Genomic DNA, 18,934 nt, shown 5'->3' with positions numbered 1-18,934 from the left:
GCTAATGATACAGTGATCTCCAACAGTCATTGCCCACTGTTGGTGTCAGAACGTCCCCTGGATTGTTATGGCACGGCGCTTCTGAGCCTCTTCCTCAAGTCTTATATTGCCTCTCAACCGCGCGGCCAGGCGCAATCCTTTGAACTGCACGGCTCGAGCCTTTTGAAAAGCACAGCCCGACTAGCCTCCAGAACACTCCTTCAGTATTGCGCATTTTGACTCTGTCCTGGCTGGTCTTGGACATTGTTCATTGTCTCTCCTTCTACTGTATAATACGCGCTGCTTATATCACGGACCTCGCTTCAATTGCGGTCTTCTAGAAACCAACCACTAATTCATACTCACTACCCAATCGACGACTGTCAACTTGCTTGTGCGAGAATGGCTTCCACTACTTTGATGACGTTCCTCCTGTAAGTGTACTTTGACGATATAGAGGGACCGATGCTGATATTCATCATAGCTCCACCCACCCCCATGTTCAATCGGTCAAGCTGCTGGGGTCATGGGATAACTTTTCACAGCCCTATATCATGGAGAGAGATAAGCGTGTTGGTGCAGGGCAGTGGCGAGGATGTCACACCTTTAGTAACATCGTCTGTGATGGCTCGCCAACGCACATGACGCCAGCACGCTCCGGAGGACTCAAAATGGGCGGTACTTACTGGTACTATGTATGTTGTTACCTTACCTCTCCCTCTCAGAACATTGATCTGACTTTCGGTCTAGTACTTGCTGGACAATGATGTAGAATATTATAATGAGGCAGAGCCTGTGACAACTCACTGTCCTCTCCTTCCGGGTCAACCAGTCAATGTTCTCAACGTCCCAGTCATCCTCCCGGATACATTTCCCACTCATACACACGTGAGGAGTCCCAGTTCACAGAAGGCGGATCACCGAACCATGAACCCCGAAGACAAGTACATGAATCCTCGACAGCCACCTAAGCCAAAGCTCCCCCGTCTTCGCACGTCTCCTCCTTTGTTGCAACAACCGGCTCCGGCTTGGTCATTCAGCACATCTCCTCTCGGTATCATCACGCACAGAGGCGCATCGCAGCCCAGTAGCGCAACCCCAAAGGCGAAGGGCCTGGACGCACCGAGAGCAGCCGGATGCAAAGCCGCTCGCTCCGTGTCGCCGCCTAGATCAAGGGGTCTTCGCGCGGCCTTCCGACATTGGAACACATCTTCACCCGATCTCGGATCCACAGAAGATGACTGCCGGGCTAATAAGCCCGCTGCAAATCATGGGCTCAAGGGCCTATTTGGGAGGCAAGAAGAGCATCCCTACCTCGCAGTCCAACCGCCTGCTACTTTTGAGAGCTCCCCACTTGCTGCTCCCAGCAACGTTTATCAACATTCGACTGATACCCTCCGCACACCCGGAAACTCTGGAGAACGCCGCTCGGTGCCTTTGACAATCCAGGACCGACGAGCGCTCAACTCAAAGATTACAGAGAGTGGCTCTCACAGAACTCCTCTCACCGTGCAGACCAAACCAGCAAGCGAAAGTTCCGATAAACTCCCGACTCGGGAGGGACAGCGGCATATAGTCAGAAGATCACTTCCCATGGAGTCACCAGCAATGCTATCGACAGCTATTGGGCCCTCGACGTTCGATCTTGGTACAACTCCAACCGGCTTCACGGCCGATGAGAAGAGACTCCCGACATTGCCCAATACGCCGTCATCAGTCATGGATGAAGCGCTTCGGGACATCGATGAGCAAGAGAAGGCTCTCGACCCTGAGGCTCTAGGCAGCCATTTTTCGGATTTCACCGATACTGAGTCTGTGGCTGGCAGCTCCGTGTGTGAACGGAGTCACTTTTCGGAGTGGACAGTGGATACGGATGTTCTGTCTCCCAAGTCTATGGCATGCTCAATCACTGTCACCAAAGATGCCCAGGTACCTTCCACGAACGACTTCGCTGGTACCATGGACTTCCTCAAAACTTCTATACCTGCGGATCTGAGTGATCCAGACACACCCCATCTTACAGTCAACTCCCAATCAGCGGCCACTTCCATCGCAGGTGATTCGCCTCGCTTGGATCTCCCTCTTCCTCGACTTTCCATTTCATTATCCCCCTCTGATCTTGACATACCCGGTCTGTACATCGATGACGAAGATCGCGTGGAAAGCAACCCCAAGCGACACGCTGCCTTTTTCGGCGCGGACGAGTCGATCAAGGGTCTCGGCCTCTTACAGAGCCCCGACCCCTCGACGCTGCAATTTGCCGAGGATGTCACCAGCGACAAGACCCCCCGTAATTCCCAGAGCTTGGCTGCACCCTGCAAGGATCCTGAGCGCTTTAGCAGGGTTTCGTTACTGGGGCAATCTGCAGCAATGCGCGAAATGATGGATGAGCTGAGCTATCTGAAGCACATGATAGATTCTGGCTCAGGTGCAGAATTCTGATACTATCGATGAATTGCGAAACACCTTTCATCGTACTTTTGTAAAAATACACTTTGAAAGGGGCACGTGGTGTGTGGATATATCTTGTATATAATCATGACGATGCATATTAGCGATCAGAACAGATATTTTATGATGGACCGGCAAATAAAAACCAGATATTACACTTGCATATGACTTTAGTCTTTCATCCTATAAGTTACTAGTGTTTATACCTTGTTAGTGATGCTCTTCCCCAGTAGATCGGGAGCGGATCAACGCGAGCCAAACCAACGCGACAAACACCCGCATGCCAAGAGTTTCGGGCATCCGCTAGGGAAATCCAACCAAGACAACTGAACGACAGGGCTGGACACGCGATATACAGGCATTCACAGCAATTAATTCCTTTCCCGTTCTATCATGGACTAAGGTCCCGTCCATCCAATATGGCTGAAGATCAAGATTCACGGCCGCCCCATGAGCCGCAGCTCACGCCTGTCGGGGAGAAGTCCTTACCCGCAAAATGTAAGGCAAACATTCTGACTTACTGTCCCACGATGGATCTCATTGCTCTGTCGAGTGAGGACGATGAACTTTTTGTCTACCGCCTGAATGGGCAGAAGGTTCTTGGGGGCAATTTCAAAGGAGATCCATATCTTGATGAGGATGATGGTGGTGGCGAGATTCGAGGATTGAAGTGGAAGAATACCGGTAAGTTTTTTACTTCGTAGTTGGGCATCTGGTCGTGCAGCTCTTCTGGCTCATCCCATCTTTTTGCTTTGGAGAAGACTGACATATTGGCAGGTCATCTGCTGTCTGTCGCTTGCGCTGACAACACCATCCGGGTCATCAGCGCTTACAGCGGGAAAACCGTTCACCATTACCCTGCTTATCAGTCTGACGGCGAATCATCACCTCCTGTCAAGGTGACCTGCTTAGGTTGGGGAGTGAATTTCACCGACAGCAAAGCAGCAAAGAGGCACTTGCACGACGCTGCCGGCCAAGTCAACGTCGATGACCTCTTGTCCCCGGACAATCATCCGTCCAAAGCAGCAGCTTTACTTAAAGCTGACTTACCGAGAGAGCTAGCATTGCTTGATGTGGAGTCTTCACTCCCCAAACTAAGCACATTGCCAGCAACAGGCAGCGAGTGGGTCTTCCATCCTTCTGTGCGAATGACGCAGCTAACACAGTATCTAGTGACGATGTTTTCAGTTCGCGGGCGTCTATTGACGCTATATTCCATGCTATCTCAAAAAGCGCTAGCGACGCGGTGGATGTATTACTAGTAGGCTTTGATGACGGGACAGTCCACCTGCGCATCTTCGACTGTTTCGAGATTGGCTCTCTTCAGGTCGGAGGTTCTATTGGGAATTCGGGCCCCTGCCAGATCCTTCGTCATGCCTCGCATCCACTTAGCTCGACACATGCATTATTGGCGCTGGCGCCGGAGGCCACCTCGAGCCCTTTACACCTTCTCACACTTGATCTTCGCTTCATCACCCGGTCAGGAAGATATCTGTCCCTCCTTGCGCACAAGACGACACAGCTACAGAATTTGCTGCGATATATCAGTCAGGTGCAGAGGCAGATTGAGCTTGAATGGAAGAATGCACAAGAACTGCCGACAAGGTACATGCGCAGTGTCAATGAGGATTTGCAGGAGAAATGCCACTGTGACTTTGTCACAGCTGCGTATCACCTGGTTGTTACTGGGGATTGCTTCGAGCCATTGAGGGAATTCTTGGTGGATATTGTTGGCGAGAGGGTATGCTTCTGACATGCTTTCCATCCATAGTATTCATACTGACCATCTTACAGGGACACAAGAGATGGGAGAAGGCTGTTTCTAGCGGCTATGAGAATGTCCGACGATTAACCCACGAATGCCTTCTTCCCGCTCTGGAAAGGTGCGAAGTATTATTGAGCCGGCTGATTGGGCTATCAAAATTCTATAAACTGAGTGAAGTACTTGGCCTGGAAACATCAGACCTAACGGCGATCGTGGAGACCCTCGATTGTCTTCACCTTCTCGCCCACCACATCCTAATCCATGCCAACGAAGAGTTAACCCAGTTTAGCTGTTTCTCTAGATGGCTTCGCCATGAGATAGACATGCAAAGTGCGGAACCGATGTCACAAACCCTAGAGGAGTTGATGGAGAAGACAGACATGGTCGAGTATCCTCAGACGTTGAAATACATACGCGGCGCTCTTACCAAGAGCAAGTTGCGGAACTTCATTCAGCAGCTGCCCATGATGGGAATGCCAAGGCCACCTACCACATCCTCAGACAAATGGGCTCCAACCGGCCAGGATAGGTCTTTCTATGACACATTCAAAAAGCTTCTCGAGCAGAGTGAGAGCCCCGAGGAGGCCAACTCGGTTGAGCTACCCAAGATGAACGACCTTACGAAGCGCTTGGGGCTACAGTTCGAGAGGGTCTTTGGGCAGATCGCACTGACACAACGCCGGGGAATACTTCATCGTTCGCCTTTGGCTCTTCATCCTGACTGTGATAAGGATGTTATTGATATTGTCATGTGCAACGAGGTAAGACATTGCAGTTGTTTATGTAAGCATTATCGCTCACCAGGCATGCAGGATACCGAAAAGAAGGATCAATGTGTGATCTACATTGCTACTAGATCCATCAAGAAGAGGCATCTGCGTAAGCAAACTCCGGCATATGAAGGCCCTCCTATGATGGCGTACTGATGTATCCAGTGTGTTTCTATCGTGTTGAGTTGGACTCCGAAAATGGTGTTAGTTCCACTCGACGAATCTCTACCGGAGCACTCGATCTACAGGAAGGAGAAGTCCGACAGGTTCAGTTTGTTGAGGATGGTACAGTTGTAATCTTGTGGTCGAACAATAGTATGCTTTTCCTATTCGTCCGTGGACCTTTCTCTTTCCAGATCCGCTAACTTCCGCTGTAGAAGGAACCTCTTACCTCCTTAGCCTTCCTTTCCAGCCTGCTGCAACAATGAAAACTAACACGGTTGCCGAGTCTCTGGCGCCTTGTCCCGTGGACTATCATGATAGCCTGCAGGAACCTACATCGCCTGACCCGGTTACATCCGCAACGGTCGTGGAACCCATGTCTCCAGATTCTTCGTTTGCGGGTCTTATCAAGCATACTTTCACTGGGGCTAAAGCGAAAGCAAAGCCTATTAGAGTTGATGTCAATGGCAGACGCGGTCGCCGGGCGATCTGCGTACTGTATGGCGATGCTATGCGATATGAAGTGTTAGACCTAGATGCGGAGCTGGAGGATGAGGAGGAAGAGGAAGACGAGGAAGATATGGAGGAACTTGAAGAATGATAATAACAACAACAACAAGACACGTCCATCTGCTCTCTTCTCGCCTCGATTCTCTTTCCGCGCACGGAGCACACACAACCCGAGAATACTTTGTTTGCTAATTTGCACTACGTCATGTCTCAGCGACCGGTTCCACTAGGATTCCAATCAGTTGGGAAAAGATTCCCTCGATCAACACCAGAGCTGATGAAGACTATCTGTCGATCAATGCTCCCATCACGTTAAGGGGAAAGGTTCAGAGTACGGAGTACTACGGAAGAGCTTTATCTTAGAGCAAGGCACCGAAGCTAGGCTGTCAGGATAGTTGCGGTTAGTTTTTCTGACGATCCACGACGACCACCCGCGAATGATAGACACACAGAACCCAAAAGAATCTTTATGGAACAGCCACCCGGCACTTTAAGTGGACAGATATAGTTAGTAAAAACAATGCCTCGAAAAACAGCCGTGATGATTTGTGCGTTGGGGGGTTGACGCCCTGAGAGATGGAGCTGGTCGCCGGGGTCACAGTGAGTGGATCGAGGACCACTTCAAGCAGCAAAATCAAAACAAGCAAACCCGTGGAGGGGAAAAATTTGGGTTGCGGGAAAACACAAAAATGACCAGCAAAGAGAGAGGGAGGGAGGGGCACCTCAGGCAGGCAGCCGGGCAAGAATTGGCAGTTCCCCATTACAAAATACCGTATTTTTGCAAGGTGAAACTGGTGACGACAAGACCAGACCACCGCCCATGATTTGAGGGAGGGGAAAGGAACAGCAACTTCTCTGCAGCCCAGCATGCACCCCTCCCAGGAAAGTTTGTAATATTGTCTGATAGTACTTATCTACTAGCTATGTGATAGCGGAATGCAATAGAGAGGTTCTGCATAATAATAATAAAATCTCCTGGGATCATATTCGCCTTGTCCTCTATTTTTCTCCGGTCGCTACGAATCTGGACGAGTCACTGACTAGCCGTCACCGACCACCAATTGGTCACGTGAAATGACTAAGCCTAAGAATTCCGCGGGTCTCGGCCAATAAGAGAGCAGGGTTCACAGGGCTCTGGCGGGCGCTGACTGGTCGATTCGCAGTTGCTCGTCCATTCTTCTGCTGGAACTGCAAATTGAAGGGAATCGCCCTCACATTATTATTGATCCCTCTCTTTCTCTCTCCTTCTCGCTTCTTGCTACTTCCTCCCCCCAGTACTTCCTTTTCTCCCCTCTCCTCAATCCGCATAGCTTCGACATCCTTGTCTTTTTATCCTACACCCCGTCCGTGTCTGTTTATCCGACCCTGGGGCTTTCCTTTTTCCTCTTGTTTTGCTTGGTCCTGGCGTGCACCACCGCCGTCTTTTCGCCCTCCTCTACCCCCCCCGGAAGACCTGGTGCATGCCTCGTCATAATCCACAAAAACAACCTCTGCCCTCCATCCTCCAGAGATAATCCCCCATCTCCTGTCCACACTACCACTCTTTTGTTGTGGACGGTTTCTTAATAGCCTGGTTCTGTCTGCTTTGTTTCTCTTTGAGTCAGAACAGCTCCTTCACCTTCTCTTTTTTTATTGTCCTTTTCGCTTGTGATCGCTTGCTTCGGTTTTCCGCATACGGCAACATGAACGTCACTCAGGTGTTGGAGAGTACCCTCTCGCCAGGTAATTTTTTGCTTTCGCCCCTTCTTGTGTTCAGATTATGTTACTAGAATAAGGCATCAGAATCACTAACAGGCTATCTTGCTGGCAAATATAGATGCGGCGACTCGTTCCCATGCCGAACAGCAGTTGTCCCACGCGGCGGAGGTTGACTTCGTAAGTTCTAGACTTATCCTCTTGCTAGTAATTGGTCTTGTATCAAACATACTAATCATGACTCTTTTTCGCCGGACTTCAGGCCCAGTACCTTGTCACACTCGGTCAGGAACTCGCAAACGAAGATTCCGCGTCCCACATCCGTACCGCTGCCGGTATCGCTTTGAAGAACGCTTTCACTTACAGAGACCTCGCAAAGCTCCAGGAGGTCCAAACAAAATGGCTACAGCAAATTACCCCAGAAATCAAGGCGCAGGTCAAGGAGCTTGGCCTCAAGACGCTTAACTCGAAGGACGGCCGCGCCGGCCAGTCTGCCGCCCAATTCATCGTCTCCATCGCTGCTATCGAACTTCCCCGGAACGAGTGGCCGGAACTGATGAACATCCTCGTCCAGAATGTCGCGAGTGGTTCCGATCAACTGAAGCAGGCCTCCCTGGTCACCATCGGCTTCATTTGCGAGTCCCAGGATGCTGAGCTTCGCGAGAGCTTGGCTGCTCACTCCAATGCTATCCTGACCGCCGTCGTTCAGGGTGCTCGGCGCGAGGAGCAGAACATGGACATCCGATTCGCCGCCATCAAGGCCCTCAGTGATTCCGTTGACTTCGTGCGGTCGAACATGGAGAACGAGGGTGAGCGGAACTACATCATGCAGGTGGTGTGCGAAGCGACACAGGCCGATGATCTACGTGTGCAGGCGGGCGCATTCGGTTGCCTGAACCGTATCATGGGTGCCTACTATGATAAGATGCGCTTCTACATGGAGAAGGCTCTGTTTGGCCTGTCGATCATGGGAATGAAGAGCGAGGAGGAGGATGTGGCTAAGCTGGCCATTGAATTCTGGTGCACCGTTTGTGAGGAGGAATACGCTATTGAGGATGACAACGCGGCGGTAAGTCCTATTCATTATCTGAAAACAGCTATGTTGTGGATATCGTGGCTAATGGTGAGTCATATAGGCACAAGCAGAGGGTCTCCCCGAGGTCCGCCCCTTCTTTGGCTTTGCCCGCGTCGCCTGCCGGGAAGTCGTTCCCGTCCTCCTGCAGGCCATGTGCAGACAGGATGAGGATGCCACGGACGATGAGTACAACGTCTCTCGCGCTGCTTACCAGGCCCTGCAGCTCTACGCTCAATGCGTGCAGGGTGATGTGATCCAGCCTGTCTTGACCTTTGTCGAGGAGAACATCCGTAACGAGGATTGGCGCCACAGGGATGCTGCAGTTGCGGCATTCGGCGCCATCATGGATGGCCCCGATCCCAAGGTCCTGGAGCCTCTCATCAAGCAGGCTCTTCCCGTCCTCGTCGGCATGATGCAGGACAGCTCCATCCAGGTCCGTGATTCGGTCGCCTACGCTCTTGGCCGTGTCTGTGACTTCTGCTCTGAAACCCTTGACCCTGACGTGCACCTCCAACCCCTCATCACTTGCCTGTTCAACGGCTTGGCAAGCTCTCCCAAGATCGCCAGCTCCTGCTGCTGGGCCCTGATGAACGTTGCCGATCGTTTTGCCGGCGACTATGGCGCCCAGACCAACCCTCTGTCTAAGCACTTCGAGGACAGTGTCAAGTCGCTCCTTGCTCTTACTGAGAGGTAAGTCCATACCGAAGTCCCATGTCACTGGTCTGAAGCCAGGCGCTAACTTTATCGCAGACAAGATGCAGACAACCAGCTCCGTACCGCTGGATACGAGGTCCTCAACTCCTTTGTGACCAACGCTGCCAATGACAGCCTTCCCCTTGTGGGCAACCTCTCGGACGTCATGCTTCAGCGCCTGGAGCACACCATCCCCATGCAACAACAAGTGGTTAGCGTTGAGGACCGCATCACCTTGGAAGAGATGCAGACTAGCATTACTAGCGTTGTACTTGTATGTTTATCCCATTTCTGGCATTGCTCCAGCTGTGACTGACTTTCTAGGCTGTCGTTCAACGACTCGAGACTGAGATCAAGCCCCAAGCCGACCGCATCATGCAGGTCATGCTTCAGATCTTGGCCACTGTTCCTCCCAAGTCCAGTGTCCCTGATGTTGTATTCGCCACGATCGGTGCCATTGCGGGTGCCTTGGAGGATGACTTCATCAAGTACATGGACAACTTTGCCCCCTTCCTGTACAAGGCCCTGGAGAACCAGGAAGAGCCTGGTCTTTGCTCTATGGCCATCGGCCTGGTCAGCGACATTTCACGTGCCTTGAACGAGCGGGTGCAGCCCTACTGCGACGGTTTCATGAACGCCCTTCTCACAATCCTGAGGGTAAGGAACCAATTCTCGCTACATGAAGACAAACAACTGCTAACACTGCCTTAGTCCTCGACCAACGTGCTGAAGCCTGCCATCCTTGAGACATTCGGTGATATCGCTCAGGCTATTGGCACCCAGTTCGACACCTACCTCAACGTCGTTGCCCAGGTTCTGCACCAGGCCTCTGTTGTGACCGCCAGCAACGACGTGACCCCCGAGATGCAAGAGTACATTGTCTCGCTGCGTGAGGGTATCATGGATGCTTGGGGTGGTATCCTCCTGTCCTACAAGGGCAAGCCTCAGGGTACGTTATTTTCAGAAACGTAGCAACGAACACTTCACTAACATGATATTAGTCTCCCAACTGCATCCCTTCGTGGATCACATCTTCCAGTTGCTCCACACCATTTCCCAGGATTTCAACCGCAGCGAGGGTCTGATGAGGGCAACCATGGGTGTTATTGGGTAGGTTTCCTTCACTCTCACAACTCTGGCCTCGTGACTAACATGTTTTAGTGATCTGGCTGATGCCTTCCCCAACGGCGAGTTTGCTGCCTACTTCCGTAACGACTGGGTCACCAGTCTGGTCCGTGAGACGAGGACCAACAGGGAGTTTGGATCTCGTACCATTGACACCGCCCGGTGGACTCGTGAGCAGGTCAAGCGTCAAATCACGATGTCCACTGCCGCAGCTATGGCGTAAGCCGCTGTTATGTGCTGCTAGTCAAACCCAGGTGCTCGCTTCCGAGACCGCACCCCTAGGAGGACGACCTCATCCGTCGGTGCTCTCAGGGTAGCAACGACATTGTCTCTGCTCCCCCCGAGTACCCGTCCCCACACGGAACCCAAGTCGCATTGTGCTACTGATTGCTCAAATCCTAGGGTTCACTAGGCCGTGCCCAGTGAATCAGCGCATAAGGGCTAATGTTTCCACCGACCCGTATATCACCATCCCTACCCAACGACCTCTCCCTATCACCGATGTATGACACCTTTTGAGCACCCTTACCCCTTCCCCCGCACCTTCCCCTTCTCCCCCTCCCCAACACCTCGGCCCTCTGTCCGGCACGAACCCCCTGCTTTCGGACCCCTGTTGTCATGACATCTCGCAATGCATGTTTGCACTTTTCCTTCCGGCCTTTTTGTTTCGATCTTCTCCTCTACTATTACTATCCACTTTGCCACATCTTTGCGCCCCCACATCAGTTTTAATTAGACAGAGGTTCTTTAGCATTATCATGTATGCCCGAGAAGTCATGTAACCAACCCCCTTTGAGAAACACTGTCACGAATCCCTTGACCCTGCTCCACGTATCACCTCATCCTACCAAAAGACCTGTATAGAGAATGGTAAAAAGCAAGAAACAGCATGAGAGCAAATAGTAATGCGTAACCGAGTGATTGTCGGGATAGACTTGTCTTCATATTCAAGTCCACTACCATGGTGATCAAAGCCCAAGGTATGGGATGTGGCATTACACTGTTATGCACGAGTCAAATATGCGGCCTGCACAGTAAATAAGATGAAGTCGAAACTTTTTAAGAGCCCTAAAGAAATCGGTTTACATTGAAATTAGTCATAAGCGTCGAACTTGATGTTCCCTGTACAAAGTAAAGGCCAAGAAACAGGTTTATGCCTGAGGCATCGATCAAAGCGGTGAGAAACACGTGACTGATAAGGGCACGGATCGGCAGCCCTAGTGGCCGCACAGCGAAAACTTCTCACCTCCAAAAGATCCGCGAGATTCTTCCTCCTACACTCGATCTTACCGACGTCGTCGACACATCCCTCGAGGTATGTATCAATCGTTGTTTCGCCCTATTCTACAGCCTCCCAGCTAGTCTGAGGGAGCAATCACCATGGAAATCCGCATATTCGGCCTTGCTGGTGTAGTAACCGACAGCATACGATGATCGGAGGACCGGGTGATACGCTTTCCTCACTACGGCACGGGCTGAAGAACCCTTGTTTATGCAAAAGGGGCACTCTTTGCGCTCGACGACTACTGGTGGCTGACTATTATGGACCCAATTCCTCACCGATGGTGTGAGGACTGGGCATCGTAAATATTTAGATACCTCATATCCTTCGATTCCTCGATTTGAGAATCTCGATTCTACACCGTCAAAATGGTCAAGACTTCCGTCCTCAACGATGCGCTTAACGCCATCAACAACGCCGAGAAGAGCGGTCGCCGTCAGGTCCTGATCCGCCCTTCCTCCAAGGTCATCATCAAGTTCCTTTCCGTCATGCAGAAGCACGGTATGTTCATGTCTATGCATTACCAAATGCCACAAGAAAAAGAAGAGTTCCGGGGCACTTGCAAGGTCGATCCGCCACGGAGATGAATGAAGAAAAATTCGGGTTGATAACTAGGCGACGGTTATAGACCAACCACGGCTTTCGCCCTTTAAGTGCCCGAGATATTGACAAGTGTTGTTTACAACATGGCGGCGATCTTACAAGTTTCCGGAACTCTTTTATTTCTTCTGTGTTTGGTTAACTTTTAAATCACCGCGACAAATTGCTGATTATCTTTCCTTCTTCAGGCTACATTGGCGAGTTCGAGGAGGTTGACGACCACCGCTCCGGCAAGATCGTCATCCAGCTCAACGGCCGTCTGAACAAGTGCGGTGTCATCAACCCCCGTTACCCCGTTCAGCTCCGTGACCTCGAGAAGTGGGCCACTCAGCTCCTCCCCTCCCGTCAGTTCGGTTACGTCGTCCTGACCACCTCCGCTGGTATCATGGACCACGAGGAGGCTCGCCGCAAGCACGTTGCCGGCAAGCTTCTCGGTTTCTTCTACTAAAAAGTTTACCCTGGAAGATTTTTTTTTGATGGCGAGGATCTAGTTTGTGGTGCGAGGGATGAACTCTCGTGGCTTGGCGGAGTTGGATCGATACCCGGCAGAGATGTCTAGATAGTTATTGATCGAGTGATCTCGCGAATGAACTGATTCCAGTCATCATTATTGTTCTACAACATATGCAAGTAGTGTAATCATTAGCTGCAGAGTAGATCTAAGACTTGGCCGGGCCGAGGTCTGACCGCCACCCCCAAGTTTCCCCGCAACATCTCCCTTATCCATTTATCAACACCATCTTTAACCGGCACAACTCACAACTACTTTCACTCCCTCCCTCCCTATCTTCTCCAAAATTTTATTTTCGTGTCCTGTAAACATGCCTCTAGACACAATATACCTCACCCGCCATGGCGTAAGTCCACGCACCAACCACATACTACTCCCACACCCCCCTCCCTCCATATCCTATCCCCAACACTAACAATATATCTCCAGCACCGCCTCAACTGGACAATCGACTACAAAACCGGCACCTACCACGCCCAATTCCCTACTCCAACCGGTAACCCAGCAGACCCAACCCTAACATCTCACGGCGTGCGCCAATCCCACGAACTGGCCGCCCATTTCACCAGCGACAACATATCCCCCAAGCCGTTTCGCATCTACAGCAGTCCATTCTACCGATGTCTGCAGACAATCCAACCCACAGTCGAAGCATTGAAGCAGCAGCAGCAGCAGCAGCAGCAGCAGCAGACATCCACCTCCTCCCCGGATCATATCAACGAACCCCCCGCAATCGACACCCACGCCGACCTAACCGTCCGCACTGAACCCGGCCTGGGGTACGTTGCCCCCCTCCACACCAATTTAATTATAACAAAAACCGATACTAATGAAAAACAGAGAATGGTTCGGCCCAACAACCTTCTTCCACCACCCGACCCCCGCACCGGCCTCAGTCCTATCCACCCACTTCCCTACCATCCTTCTCCCATCCCAAATCCAACATGAACACGGACATGAACTCACCTACAACCCAATCCTCCACCCCTCCACCCGCGGCGAAACCGTCGCCCAACTCCACGACCGCGTCGCAACTACCCTCTCAGCCCTGATCACCTCCGTCGACGAGGAAATCTCCGCCCTCGAGGCATCACTCCCTCCTGCCCAACGGACCAGCAAAGCCATCCTGATCTGCTCCCATGCTGCCCCGCTGATCGCTATGGGACGGGCCTTGACGGGGATAATGCCGGGGGATTCTTCAGTTGAGGATTTTAAGGTGTATACGGCCGGGGTAAGTACCTTCGTCAGGAGGAGAGGAGGGGAGGGTGTTAGGGGGGAAGAGGTAGGGCAGGGTGGTGAGCTTGCGCCGGGGACGGAGGTACTACGAGATGGAGGGGTGAAGGTTCCTGATTGGAAGGGGGGCAAGGGAGTTGCTGGGGGGTGGGAGTGTGTGAGGAATGGGGATTGTGGGTTTTTGAGTGGTGGGGCGGAGAGGGGATGGTATGTTCTGTTCTCTCTTCTCCTTTTTCATAATATTCGTTTTTGTCTTGGTTTGATTCGGTATGGGATGGTGGTTGGTTGCTAACTGTTCGCTGGTAAAGGCACTTCGATGGTGATGAGTCGTTTGATACGGGTCCTATGGCTGGTCCGTCGGCTACCCCGACTTCTAGTGTGGAGTCGTCGGTTGAGACTGACTTGGGGGGAAGTAAGTTATAGATACCATGATATGGGGCTTGGGTGTGGATGTGGATGTCATCGGGGATAAAGTACACTCAGGCTGTAGTAAATATATTGCGCTAATAGACTAGACATCTTGCCGCATTAGGCGGTATGGAAATATGATCGCAACTATCAATACATCATGAACTCAAGTTTCAAATCACCGAGTATACTCAGTACAAGTCTAATGGCTCTGCTATGGCTAATTCTCAGTTGGGGGTATCGTGTTGGGTGCGTTCTCGCCCGTCTCTCTCTGTTCGTTCTCGCCGCTCTGCTGAGCCAGTGTCTGTGCCTCACCAGTCGTGCCTGCGTTGGTGGCCTCCTCCTCCCGTCGACGCCGCTCTTCTTCCTCTCTTGCACGCTCTGCGTTCCGGGCCGCTTCTGCAGCGTTGCGCACTTCTACGTGTCTCTCGCCCACGCCGGGAACCAAGCTTGCAATGAACAGCGCCAAGGACCGTTCCACGCGTCGCAGTTGGTGTCGCAGTCCGGTTGGCTGAGCAAGAGGAACATTCCCTTGGCCAGTCGACTGCGTGCCGGATGGTGCTGGGGCCGGCTCGTCCGGAGCGAAATGAACCAGTCCTTCCAGGTGTCGTTGCACTGGCGCCACAAGCATTCGATACAATTGCTGCGGGACTCCGGTTTCTGACAGGAGGGAGACGAGGACGGCCAAAGTCACATACACCACGCGGGACCATGTGCCCGGTTCGCTGAACATGTAGCAGAAGAAATACAAGCGCACAAATAGCCACATGCGTCGGAGATTGCGCGTGAAGCTCAACTGTCCGTTATTTTCGAGGCGCTGATTGAGTACGGCCTGTCGGACGATGTTCTCCATGACGACTGCGTTGGCATTGTGAATCTCCGGTGGCGCACCGGTACGAGGCGCAGTGGCTCCGGTTGGGGAGTGCAAGGCTCGGAGCGCATCGAGAGAAGACTGCATCGTTTCTGCGCCGCGGGGAGATGCAACCAAGGCTTGATAGCCGTTTGGAGACGAGAGAAGGTACAGGGGAGCCTGCCCGGGTGCGGGATTGGGAGGTCCAGATAGGACAGATGGGGACGTGGTTCGAGCTTGCGAGACGCGCAGCTGGTCGGCGCGGGTATAGATGTTGAAGACGCGGGTAAGCAACGATTCAATCGAGCCGTCGCGTTCAGCATGTGGGTTCTGATATTGGTCGTCGAGCAGAGCGAATAATTGTGTACGTATGCGAATGATATGGTCCATTGGGGGCGCAACCCCTCGGTTTAGTTGCTCTTCGCCAAACGCAATCTGGTTTCTGAGGATCTGTAGGCGCAATCGGACTTCTTCAGGGAAATTGCTATTGGCATTGGTGGTCCCCGACAGACCGGAAGCCAATGTGGAATCAGACGAGACGGACGTGTGTCCTGGGTGCGACAGACCGGGAGCTACGTGTGGCCATGCAGGTTGCTGAGCAAAAGAAGTTGTCGTAGTCGTAGAAGTAGCCCCCGCGGTGCCTGCCGCGACGCCTCCCAACGGTCCGCCCCGTTCCTGCATGTCGATCTGTCGGCGAATAGCCTCAATATTCCGCCTCAGAGCAAGTCCGATCTCTGCCTCATGGGGAACAGCGGGCAATGCGGGGCCTCGATACCTGATCTCTTGTCCGTGAGGCAGGTGCTGCGGCGTGAATCGATTCGATGCGAATGGACTTTGAGGTGCGGGATGTCCTGAAGCTCCCCGCGGAATCGGAGCAGGAGCTCTGGCAGAAGTTGAAGCATGGGGAGCGGGGGCAGGAGGAAGGACGAGGTGTATGGAATACTCGGTATCCTGGGAAAGCATCACTGTTAGTATCTGCCAAGTACACGAGGAGCATGGAAATGGGAGTATGCGCACATTTGATGACTCTAACACGTCATTCAGCGCCACGGCATCGTTCGTCAGGGGCTTTCCCCGGTATATCAACCTTTGAGTCTCAGGTGATGGTTCGCTCGGAATGGTCTGCGCGATTCGAGCTTTGAGAGAGGAGATGGTGATGGACGGGGAGATGTCGTGGAGAGTGAATCGGTTGGGAGGAGGTAAAGATGGACATAACACATGTAGTACTATGCTCTGTGGAGAGTCCGCCAGAGCGGGCTGGTTCTCAGACGACGCGGTCATCCTGGAGTTGTATGTTGGGAGTAGACGATCACAGGCGCATAATCGTAGTCGCAATGCTCACTGGAAGAGAGACAGCAGAGTATATCAGAAGTAAATGATAGACGTTGAATCAGTCACGTCGAGTGCACACAATGACAATCTGAACAAGTGCCAAGTGGCAGTTGATGTGCATGAACCAGACAGCCAGGGACCGCGGGAGAAGTATACAAGAAGCCGGAATGATGACGGTGTCCTTTTCAACCCTGAGATGTGACTGGCCACAACCACACGAGCCAAGCAATATGAAGCAGAACAGCTAGAATTGTCAGTTGAACACGATATCACATTCACGCCCACAAGCTGTCCAGAACCATGAAGCACCTAACCAAACCACACAGACCAACAAACAGATCGGAGACAGGCAACCATGACAAGTGAAGCCGCGCGGACGGAGGGGATTCTGCCCGGCGGTGAAGCAGCAAACCCGATGCCGATCACGGGTTTTTGTGTTTTGACTGTCATAAGATTGACGATCCCATCCTGCAATCACAGCTGCTTCCTCGGTTGATCCCGGTTCCGTGATCAGAGGGCAGGTGTCTCGCACTTGTTGCTTTTACTTCCCCCCCTCTGGGATGACTTGCTCCGAGTAGAACCGCATTATGGCCCTGTGCCTGACCAGCCGTTCTGCCCTGTGTTGCCGGAAGTTCGCAGTCTCCCCTCATGGGGAGAAGGTAGGATTGATGGAAGTCTCGTTGCGGGCCACTGGTCGTCGTAAGACCGGTGCCAGGCAGTTTTCGCAGTCCTGGAAACAGTATCAGCATCAAAATTCCCACGAAAACCCTTCCCCTCGAAGCACCTTTGGCTCCCGACTCCGTTTTGCCCTACGAAACACCAAAGTCGAATGGTATCCCATCCCCGTCGGTCTCGGTATCGGCTTGCTTGGCTTGCTGCAGTTTTACAAGGCCCAGCGGGCGGAACGTGAACGTGCAGAGAGAGAAGCTGCCGGCGAGACTTTTGATTTCGAAAAAGCTCCTCCCCGTCCAAAGCACCGACTGAGTGGACCATGGCAGGTCCAGATTATGTCTACCTTGCCGCTCAAGGCCATATCGCGGCTCTGGGGGCGCTTCAATGAGATTGAGCTGCCTTATTATTTCCGTGTTCCGGGATTTAAACTCTACTCTTGGGTCTTTGGCGTCAACCTAGACGAGGTTGAGGAACCCGATCTTCACACCTATCCCAACCTGGCAGCCTTCTTCTATCGCAAGCTGAAACCCGGTGTTCGGCCTCTGGACCCTGACACTCGCGCTATCCTTGCACCCTCCGACGGACGTATCTTACAATTTGGATTGATTGAACGTGGTGAAGTCGAGCAGGTCAAGGGTGTCACATACAGCTTGGACGCCCTGTTGGGTGCCGCGACCCCGAACCATGCCGACCACACAGATAAGTTCACAGACCACCAGGGCGAGCTGGCCCAGGGAACCGAAGCCAAAATACTGGCGGACGCGGAGTTTGCCAAAATGAACGGCATCTCCTATACGCTTCCCACGCTCCTTGCAGGAGACCAGGGCGGTGTCCGGAAGCGTTCTGCATCCATCGATGCGTCCACCCCGTACAAAGCCTCTGCAGAAGCCGAAGTCAAGGCTGATCTGGCTCGCGGGGATGGTGCGCCGTGGTACGCCCCGAAGCCGACGTCCAACAATGCTCTCTACTATGTCGTGATCTACCTTGCTCCAGGTGACTACCACCGCTTCCATTCGCCAGTGCCGTGGGTGGTGCAGAGCCGTCGTCACTTTGCGGGTGAACTGTTCTCGGTGTCCCCGTACCTGCAGCGCCACCTGCCGGGTCTCTTCACCCTCAATGAACGCGTCGTGCTGCTGGGCCGCTGGCGTTGGGGTTTCTTCAGCTATACCCCCGTGGGTGCCACGAACGTTGGCTCGATCAAGGTGAACTTTGACGCCGAGTTGCGTACTAACAGCCTTACCACGGACACCGCGGCCGACATGGCAGCCGCCGCTGCGGCCAAGCGTGGTGAGCAGTACCCTGGATTCGTTGAGGCTACCTACCTCCACGCCAGCCAAACCCTGGGAGGTCACCCTCTGCAGCGTGGTGAGGAAATGGGCGGATTCCAACTCGGTAGCTCAATCGTGTTGGTGTTCGAGGCGCCAGTGGGCACCCGTAAGTCCTTCGACGCGGGCTGGGAAGAGGGCCGACGCGAGGGAGGATTCAACTGGACCATTGAGAAGGGCCAGCGCATTAAGATGGGAGAGAAACTCGGATTCGTTGATGTTGAAAACTGAGGGTGACACACAGGCGGAAGTTCACCACCAAAAAAAGCCATATAGAACAATTTGTGCACCACCGGACGAAGATCCGAGGCGCTTGCTTATGTATCATACACTTTTTCCGTACATCCCAGCTATCAGCTGACCTAATAATTAAACTATTTCAACCTCATCTCATTTTATCCCATAGGTATACTGCTAAGACAATCCCGATAAGAAACACGTGACTGATAACGGCAGTCCATCCATGAAGCTTTCCATCCATTCTCCATCCAGCATC

General features: G+C 52.6%; 8 protein-coding genes across 8 annotated transcripts; 6 read left to right on the top strand and 2 right to left on the bottom strand.

Moving 5' to 3' along the window:
• Window positions 1-381: 381 nt before the first annotated feature.
• BO85DRAFT_384102 (uncharacterized protein) lies at window positions 382-2,421 on the top strand (the record flags this gene model as incomplete). Its single annotated transcript, XM_025656535.1, has 3 exons — window positions 382-413; window positions 464-674; window positions 730-2,421. 3 exons carry the CDS (start codon window positions 382-384, stop codon window positions 2,419-2,421), a joined length of 1,935 nt encoding a protein of 644 aa, XP_025510264.1.
• A 428-nt stretch (window positions 2,422-2,849) lies between these two features.
• BO85DRAFT_463929 (putative anaphase-promoting complex component Cut20/Apc4) lies at window positions 2,850-5,728 on the top strand (the record flags this gene model as incomplete). Its single annotated transcript, XM_025661952.1, has 7 exons — window positions 2,850-3,114; window positions 3,208-3,553; window positions 3,604-4,171; window positions 4,225-4,956; window positions 5,008-5,074; window positions 5,131-5,280; window positions 5,343-5,728. The coding sequence occupies 7 exons, from the start codon at window positions 2,850-2,852 to the stop codon at window positions 5,726-5,728; spliced, it is 2,514 nt and encodes an 837-aa protein (XP_025510263.1).
• Window positions 5,729-5,916: 188 nt separating this feature from the next.
• Window positions 5,917-6,604, bottom strand: BO85DRAFT_202715 (uncharacterized protein). The gene has a single exon (XM_025654552.1). The coding sequence runs from the start codon at window positions 6,504-6,506 to the stop codon at window positions 6,105-6,107; it is 402 nt and encodes a 133-aa protein (XP_025510262.1). The 5' UTR covers window positions 6,507-6,604; the 3' UTR covers window positions 5,917-6,104.
• A 528-nt stretch (window positions 6,605-7,132) lies between these two features.
• BO85DRAFT_202739 (karyopherin beta) lies at window positions 7,133-10,536 on the top strand. Its single transcript, XM_025654553.1, has 9 exons — window positions 7,133-7,359; window positions 7,454-7,512; window positions 7,595-8,401; window positions 8,469-9,097; window positions 9,158-9,374; window positions 9,425-9,757; window positions 9,812-10,049; window positions 10,102-10,210; window positions 10,262-10,536. Exons 1-9 carry the CDS (start codon window positions 7,320-7,322, stop codon window positions 10,446-10,448), a joined length of 2,619 nt encoding a protein of 872 aa, XP_025510261.1. The 5' UTR covers window positions 7,133-7,319; the 3' UTR covers window positions 10,449-10,536.
• Window positions 10,537-11,875: 1,339 nt separating this feature from the next.
• Window positions 11,876-12,663, top strand: BO85DRAFT_408012 (40S ribosomal protein uS8; the record flags this gene model as incomplete). The annotated part of the gene is made up of 2 exons (XM_025657385.1): window positions 11,876-12,008; window positions 12,296-12,663. 2 exons carry the CDS (start codon window positions 11,876-11,878, stop codon window positions 12,553-12,555), a joined length of 393 nt encoding a protein of 130 aa, XP_025510260.1. The 3' UTR covers window positions 12,556-12,663.
• Window positions 12,664-12,928: 265 nt separating this feature from the next.
• BO85DRAFT_384163 (phosphoglycerate mutase family protein) lies at window positions 12,929-14,143 on the top strand (the record flags this gene model as incomplete). The annotated part of the gene is made up of 3 exons (XM_025656539.1): window positions 12,929-12,964; window positions 13,048-13,397; window positions 13,459-14,143. The coding sequence occupies 3 exons, from the start codon at window positions 12,929-12,931 to the stop codon at window positions 14,141-14,143; spliced, it is 1,071 nt and encodes a 356-aa protein (XP_025510259.1).
• Window positions 14,144-14,479: 336 nt separating this feature from the next.
• Window positions 14,480-16,390, bottom strand: BO85DRAFT_431618 (uncharacterized protein; the record flags this gene model as incomplete). The annotated part of the gene is made up of 2 exons (XM_025658342.1): window positions 14,480-16,060; window positions 16,127-16,390. The coding sequence occupies 2 exons, from the start codon at window positions 16,388-16,390 to the stop codon at window positions 14,480-14,482; spliced, it is 1,845 nt and encodes a 614-aa protein (XP_025510258.1).
• Window positions 16,391-16,899: 509 nt separating this feature from the next.
• On the top strand, window positions 16,900-18,826 carry BO85DRAFT_454043 (phosphatidylserine decarboxylase 1). Its single transcript, XM_025661187.1, has one exon. The coding sequence runs from the start codon at window positions 17,029-17,031 to the stop codon at window positions 18,667-18,669; it is 1,641 nt and encodes a 546-aa protein (XP_025510257.1). The 5' UTR covers window positions 16,900-17,028; the 3' UTR covers window positions 18,670-18,826.
• The last annotated feature ends 108 nt before the right edge of the window (window positions 18,827-18,934 follow it).

Source organism: Aspergillus piperis, assembly GCF_003184755.1.
Source record: "Aspergillus piperis CBS 112811 unplaced genomic scaffold BO85scaffold_32, whole genome shotgun sequence".
Classification (NCBI taxonomy): Eukaryota; Fungi; Ascomycota; class Eurotiomycetes; order Eurotiales; family Aspergillaceae; genus Aspergillus; species Aspergillus piperis.
This window is presented reverse-complemented; position numbering and strand designations above follow the sequence as displayed.

Bases quoted from the DNA above. Each gene is read 5' to 3' on its own strand.
- BO85DRAFT_454043 (XM_025661187.1), top strand. From the start codon at position 17,029: ATGGCCCTGTGCCTGACCAGCCGTTCTGCCCTGTGTTGCCGGAAGTTC.
- BO85DRAFT_202739 (XM_025654553.1), top strand. From the start codon at position 7,320: ATGAACGTCACTCAGGTGTTGGAGAGTACCCTCTCGCCAG. The intron at 9,758-9,811 runs GTAAGGAACCAA...ACACTGCCTTAG, and splicing joins CCCTTCTCACAATCCTGAGG to TCCTCGACCAACGTGCTGAA. The intron at 10,050-10,101 runs GTACGTTATTTT...ACATGATATTAG, and splicing joins CTACAAGGGCAAGCCTCAGG to TCTCCCAACTGCATCCCTTC.
- BO85DRAFT_202715 (XM_025654552.1), bottom strand. From the start codon at position 6,506: ATGCTGGGCTGCAGAGAAGTTGCTGTTCCTTTCCCCTCCCTCAAATCA.